This window comes from Hyperoodon ampullatus (assembly GCF_949752795.1).
Source record: "Hyperoodon ampullatus genome assembly, chromosome: 1".
NCBI classification, from domain to species: Eukaryota; Metazoa; Chordata; class Mammalia; order Artiodactyla; family Ziphiidae; genus Hyperoodon; species Hyperoodon ampullatus.
Genome location: NC_136914.1, coordinates 19,054,430 through 19,061,669, shown reverse-complemented (window position 1 = coordinate 19,061,669; position 7,240 = coordinate 19,054,430). Strand labels below are relative to the sequence as shown.

At 40.3% G+C, this 7,240-nt stretch overlaps 1 protein-coding gene across 1 annotated transcript; it reads left to right on the top strand.

Annotated features, from left to right (window-relative positions):
* Positions 1–223: 223 nt before the first annotated feature.
* LOC307048350 (peroxiredoxin-6-like) lies at positions 224–898 on the top strand (the record flags this gene model as incomplete). The annotated part of the gene is made up of 1 exon (XM_079697420.1): positions 224–898. One exon carries the CDS (start codon positions 224–226, stop codon positions 896–898), a length of 675 nt encoding a protein of 224 aa, XP_079553546.1.
* Positions 899–7,240: the final 6,342 nt, after the last annotated feature.

Here is a 7,240-nt window from a genome sequence, read left to right as displayed (position 1 = left end):
ATGAGAGTTCATAAAGTTGTGTTGACTATATTTCTTTAGTCATGTTTGTTCAACACACCAGTTACATGTGTGTGTTTACTGTATTTTAGGATTCAATTGTAAAAGTCTATGAAGGATTAAAGTATTAAAATAGCATAAGGATTTAAGACTTTGGTAGCACTACATCAAAATAATCATTTTATATAAGAAAATGGAGTCCTCCTTCCATGTCACCGCTGCCGCCATGCCCGGAGGGCTCCTTCTCAGGGACAAGGCTCCCAACTTCGAGGCTAATACTACCATCGGCCGCATCCGTTTCCATGACTATCTGGGAGACTCATGGGGCATTCTCTTCTCCCACCCTCGGGACTTTACCCCAGTGTGTACCACGGAACTTGGCAGAGCAGCAAAGCTGGCACCAGAATTTGCCAAGAGGAACGTTAAGATGATTGCCCTTTCAATAGACGGTGTTGAAGACCATCTTGCCTGGAGCAAGGATATCAATGCTTACAATGGTGATGAGCCCACAGAAAAGTTACCTTTTCCCATCATTGATGATAAGAATCGGGACCTTGCCATCCAGTTGGGCAAGCTTTACCTAGCAGAGAAGGACGAAAAGGGCATGCCTGTAACAGCTCGTGTGGTATTTATTTTCGGTCCTGATAAGAAGCTAAAACTGTCCATCCTCTACCCAGCTACCACTGGCAGGAACCTTGATGAGATTCTCCGAGTAATTATCTCTCTCCAGCTGACAGCAGAAAAGAGGGTTGCCACCCCAGTTGATTGGAAGAATGGAGACAGTGTGATGGTCCTTCTAACCATCTCTGAAGAGGAGGCCAAAAAACTTTTCCCTAAAGGAGTCTTCACCAAAGAGCTCCCATCTGGCAAGAAATACCTCCGCTACACCCCCCAGCCATAGGCTCTCCACGGAGTTGGTGCTGGAGCTGCTCACTGAGCACCATGAGCCAGAGGATGCCAGCTGCCCATCATGTTTTCCTGCAGCAGTATCATAAAAACATCCTGGTGTGATCACAGCCAAGGTCTTTAGGTTGCTATACTACTGGCTAATTAAATGAAAATGGCACTAAAAATTCCTTGGGATTCTTTGCTCTGTGCCTTTAGCAGCATTCTCTTCTGTTCATATATCTTAGCATCCTCTGCTGACTCTCTTTGAAATTTGAGGCTCATCTTGTTGGATCTCTGCAGGGTTTATGACCAACAAGGTGGTATCACAGTTTATGGTTGAAAAAGCCTGCTTTGCTCCATCATAGAATGAGTATCAGGTTTTTTCAGCTGTTCTAATCAAATCCTCTCTTCTGTTACCCATTTGGGGAAGGAATAGAACTTGGGGTTCTACTTCCTTTGTATATATCTACGTATATAACCTAAGAACTTAGAGTAACCCAGATGTTCTTCAGTATTCCATGTTTTGATCACAACTGGGGGCAAAACCTTTTCAATTCTGTAATTTTCCAGTAGATAACTGAAGGATGAGCAGGGGGAAGGAATCTTTAAGTATTTTGCTATCAAGAAAATTTTCCAATAAATTTCTATTGAAAGTGGGAAGCTACAGAAAAGGTTCCACTTGCCTGCCAGGGAGGTGTACCAGAGGCATGAGCAACACAACAGTGCCAGGTGCCTTTCAGAGTATTTCTGGATGTCAGTTGGCTCTACAGTGAAGTGCACATGAAAGGGCACACCTTGGGAAGAGGGGAGAGGATGACTGAAAATGTTTTATTATAGATTTATTCTTGCAGTGGGGGGGGGACTATTTTCTGAATTTTACTTCTTAGTGATCAGCAAGTAAATCCTTTGTTAAAACGTGATCAGAAAATTCTGTTGTCACATTTTCAAGTACTTGTTCAGACTCATTTTGAGTCTTTTTCCAGTTTGAGCAGTATTCATTTTGTGACATTGGGAAAGCATTCTCATTTCTCTATACCTCAGATTTACTAAATCATGTTATTAACTAATTGTCATAATGTTTAATATTTGCTGAATGATGAAAGAAATTGAAGACAACACAAACAGGTGGGAAGATATACTGTGTTCTTCGACTGGAAGAATCAATATTGTTAAAATGACCATACTATCCAAAGCATTCTACAGATTCAATGCAATCCCTATCAAATTACCAATGACATTTTTCATAGAACAAGAACAAAATATTTTAAATTTGTATGGAAACACAAAAGACCTCGAATAGCCAAAACAATCTTGAGAAAGAAGAATGGAGCTGGAGGAATCACGTCCCCTGACTTCAGATTATACTACAAAGCTACAGTAATCAAAATCTTATGGTGCTGGCACAAAAACAGACATGTAGATCAATGGAATAGGATAGAAAGCCCAGAAATAAACCCCCACACTTATGGTCACAATTAATCTGTGACAAAGGAGGCAAAAGATACACAATGGAGAAAAGACAGTCTCTTCAATAAGTGGTGCTGGGAAAACTGGACAGCTACATGTAAAGAAATGAAATTAGAACATTCTCTAACACCATATACAAAAATAAACTCAAAATGAATAAAAAACCTAAATATAAGACCGTATACTTTAAAACTCCTAGAGGAAAACGTAGGAGGAACACTCTTTGACATAAATCACAGCAATATTTTTTTGGATCTATCTCCTAGAGTAATGGAAATAAAAACAAAAATAAACCAGTGGGACCTACTTAAAAGCTTTTTCATAGCAAAGGAAACCATAAATAAAACAAAAAGACAACCTACAGACTGGGAGAAAATATTTACAAATGAATATATTTTGTCACTCCCTTCTGGCCTACAAAGTTTCTGCATAAAAATCAGCTGATAGCCTTATGGAGGTTCTGTTGTATATGAGTCTTTGTTTTTCTCATGCTGCCTTTACAATTCTCTCTTTATGGTTAACTTTTGCCATTTTCATTATGATATGTCTTGGTGTGGGTCTATTTGGGTTCATCTGGTTTAGGACCCTCTGTGCATCCTGTACTTGGATATCTGTTTCCTTCTTCAAGCTTGGGAAGTTTTCAGCCATAATTTCATTAAATACATTTTCAACCCCTTTCTTTTTCTCTTCTCCTTCTGAGACTCCTATAATGCAAATGTTGGTATGCTTGGTGTTTTCCCAAAGATATCTTAAACTGTTTTCATTTGTTTTAAATTTGTCTTTCTTTTTACTGTTCTGACTGGGTGATTTCCATTATTCTATCTTTCAGATCAGTTATGCATTCTTCTATATCATTTAGTCTGCTATTCATTCCTTCTAATGTGTGTGGGTTTTTTTTCAGTTAATATATTCTTCAGTTATCACTGATTCTTTTTTATATTTTCTAGTTTCTTTTTTTTTTTTTTTTTTGCGGTACACGGGCCTCTCACTGCTGCGGCGTCTCCTGTTGCGGAGCACAGGCTCCGGACGCGCAGGCCCAGCGGCCACGGCTCACGGGCACAGCCGCCCCGCGGCATGCGGGATCCCCCCAGACCGGGGCACGAACCCGTGTCCCCCGCATCTGCAGGCGGACTCTCAACCACTGCACCACCAGGGAAGCCCTCTAGTTTCTTTTAAAAAATTCTCATGGTATTCATCTATTCTTTCCCCTAATTCAGTTAGCATTCCTATTACTAATGCTTTGAATTCTTTATCTAACCAATTGTTTATTTCTGTTTCAGTAGTTGTTTTTTCAGAGGTTTTCTTTTGCTCTTTCAATTGAGACAAATTCCTCTGTCTTCTAATTTTGCTTATCTTTCCCTGTCTTTATTAAATTAGGTCAAAACAGTTACCTATGGTGGTCTTGAAGTGGTGTTCTTACATAGGAGCATCCCTATATAGTCTGTGTGACCAGTGGCTTTGGTGGGAGAGCTGGATTTGATATGAACACAAGTCAGATCTTTCCTCAGGATGTGCTGGCAGCTATCACCTTGGTAGGAGGTGGTGCTGGAGAAGGAGGGGCTAGGGCTGGAGCCAGGTGTGGGGCAGGGTCAGGTCCCAAGTACTAGAGCAGAAGCCTGAGGGTTGGGTCTGAGCCTGCTCAGTTCCTTTTAAGTGTGTGCTCTTTCCCCTCCCAGTACCAGCACCCTCAACCCCAGAGGGGGACAGTGTTAGAGCAAGAGAGGCTGGTATGGGTATTTGGTTAAGGTCAGGGTACCGGGTGTTGTCGTCTGGCCACTGTCAGAAATATGGTCTGCCTCTGATATGCTGCCTGTGTAATTGCCAGTAGTGGTTGCCACCTCCCTGTTGATATGCTGCTTAGGATTTGAGCCACCACAGCGTCTCGCAGCTACGCTGTTTCCTCGGTCATGGCATCCCTTGCTCCATTGTGGTTTGCTTGGCTCAGGCTGGGATGCTATCAGGGTGGTTGTGGGAAACCAGTCAACCGCACAGTTTCCGTCCTCCCTTTCCACTCCCTCTCTCCTGCTTCCGGTTCAAGCAAGCATTTGCATACTTCTCAGAAGCAGAGTCCAGCCTTCCCACAGTCCTCCTGCTAGTCCCACTGGCCCTCTGACCAGCCAAGGGGGCTTGTCTTCCTTTTGTTGGATTCCAGGACTGGAGCACCCAAAGTGTGGCTTGAACCACTCACTCTCCAGGGAGAGTCTCCACCCACGTAATCTCCCTTTTCTTCTGAGTCACCTCCCAGAGCACATGTCCCTACCTGATCACTTTTCTTCCCTTGCTACCTGATGCTGTGTGTATCTTTCTTACAGCCTTGGTTGTACAGGAGTCTGTCTGCCAGTCTTCAGTTAGTTTTCAATGAGAATTGTTCCACAAGTATATGTATTTTCTGATATATTTGTGGGGAGAGGTGAGTTCCACATCCTCCTACTCCACCATTGTCTGCCCAAATGCTTTAAATGTCATTTAGATCTTGGGTTAATGACAGAAAAGAAGAAACATAGAAGTATAGAACTAGTTTCTTCCTTTGGTGAACTTTATTTTGAAGATTAAAAACAACGAGTACTGGTCTGACTGGTGTTCAGTAAAAATTACATATGATGAAGGCATTGTGGTATGTGAAACATGCACTGGATGTGGACCACAGTTCTGTCCTCATCTTGGCTCCTCAGTCACCATGATCGTCATTTTCAGGGCATCTCTCAAGCCTTTGTGTCCCTGTAGGGAGATGCTTTCCCAGCTCACTGCACAGGGTATTTATGGTGATCCAGTGTTTGTGATATATGTGAAAGTGTAACCTAAACAAAAAGTGAAAGCGAGTAATAAACAATTTAAAGTTTAAACTCTTAGAGACTCTTAGGAAAAACATTCATACACATTAAGTGCTACACTGTAAGGATTATGTAAACCAATAATTTCTTTACATCTGATGAGTAAGGATAATTTTACTTTCCAGGTAGCACATTAACTACCTCGATGTTCTTTGACCCTGAAACAGTTTTGCTCTTGGCTCAAAGCAACCAGTAATAAAATTCCCTTCCATTCTCATGATGAACCAGGGTCAAGATTATAGAATCTTGAATTCTGATCAAGAGATATTGTACAGAACTGCAGTACCTTGCAAATAAAGGGACTAGTCATTTCCTAGGTTGTATCCTGTGTAATAAGGGATAAGCATCTGTAGTCAGTATTTTAAAGAGAAAATGCTGAAGGATAGAAAAATCTTTTTAAATTCCAGCACTTCACAGAGCAGTTATTGAGGAAGGAGAGACCAAAGAATCCCAAAAATTGCTATTAAAAGCTCTAATACTGCATTGAACACACAGGAGAGTTACTCGGGACATTATAGGATTCAACAATGAAAGATGGGGATATACGTGAAACCAGAAGAAAGAGATACTCAGAGACTTCTGGCTAAAATGTCCTGTTAACTCAAGAAAGGGGAAATAGAAAATCAATGTAATTTGACAGAATTAAATACTACTTGTAGCTTGTTAAATATATATTTATGTTTGAGTTAATACTTGTCTAGTGAACAGTGTGTAGTTTCTTCCACTATGTAGCTTCAGTTATAACTGACTGTTTACGAGGTCCTGGATTGAAAGAAAATCAAATACCACTAAAGTAGTCACATATATTGGGTATGATTCAATAAATAGTTTTAGTCAAGGGCCTGGTACCCATATCAATTAGCAGTAAGTCTCTCATTACAGAATGATAATTTAATTACTTATTCTATGTCGTATATGAAGAAAGTGCTTTGAAAATTATTTCTGTAGATCACACAGTTATGGAGCATTCACGTTATCCTCATTTGATCCTCACAACATCTCTTGTGTGGAGAGAGTGATTCAGTTATTCAAGCCATTTGCTGAGGAGGAAGCTGAGACTTTGTGTGATTCTATCACTTGCCCAAGCACGTCTGACTAACAAGAAGCACACAGGGGATTTGAAACACAGGGTATTCTGACTCCGGAATATGAGCTATTGATACTGCATGGCTGGATTTCTTACTGTTCCTCATCTCACATATGGAAAAGAATTAAGTGCAGTTTTTTAAAAGCACATAGAGTTCTGGACAGAGTGCCAGGGCTTTAGTTCATGGCAATGCCACCATTCCCCTTATCCAGACAATTTTCTTTCTGCAGAGCTATTGATGAGAGAGAACATTGTCTTTGGTTTTATAGCTGGTGAACAGTGAATAAAATACTCTCAGATATAGACTTGTGCTTTGTCACTAAGTGAAAATGATTGCAGCTACAGCAGTGAAGCACATGAACTCTGTTTCTCAGTTCTGTCATCTATCAGGTCAAGGGAGTGATTTTTAAGCTTCTTTAGGATTTCCAGAAGACTAGGCTAAGAAATGCACAGTTTGGTATCAGTAAATAAAAGATTCCCAGGCAGAAACATACTGAGTGATTGTGTACGTGTGTGTGTGTGCGTGTGTGTGCATGTATACCTGTGTCTGTATGTTCATGTATTACTTGCATAATTATGTAACTTTTCTAAAATTTAAAATACATTGAGATATACATCAGGTCACACTTTTTATTACTAACTCTGCCTCTTTCTAATGCTGTTGAATTCCCAAAGCAAAGACTGCCAAGATAAAACTTAAAATTATGTAATTTAAGCATAGTAATTATTTTGCTTAAAAGCATATTGATTTGTCCAGTGAACATAAAGACACAGATGGACAACTTCTAAAATACTGGTACACTTTTAGGATAGAAGTGAATTTTGCAAGGGCCACTCATTCATCAAGAAATATTGTTAAAAGCCAAAGCCTTATTCTCAGACCTTGTCTGTTTTCTCTGCTTTCCTTCCATAAGGCAGCAGCTGTCATTTATTCTCAGTAGCTATCTGATATTATCTTTCCAGAAATTCT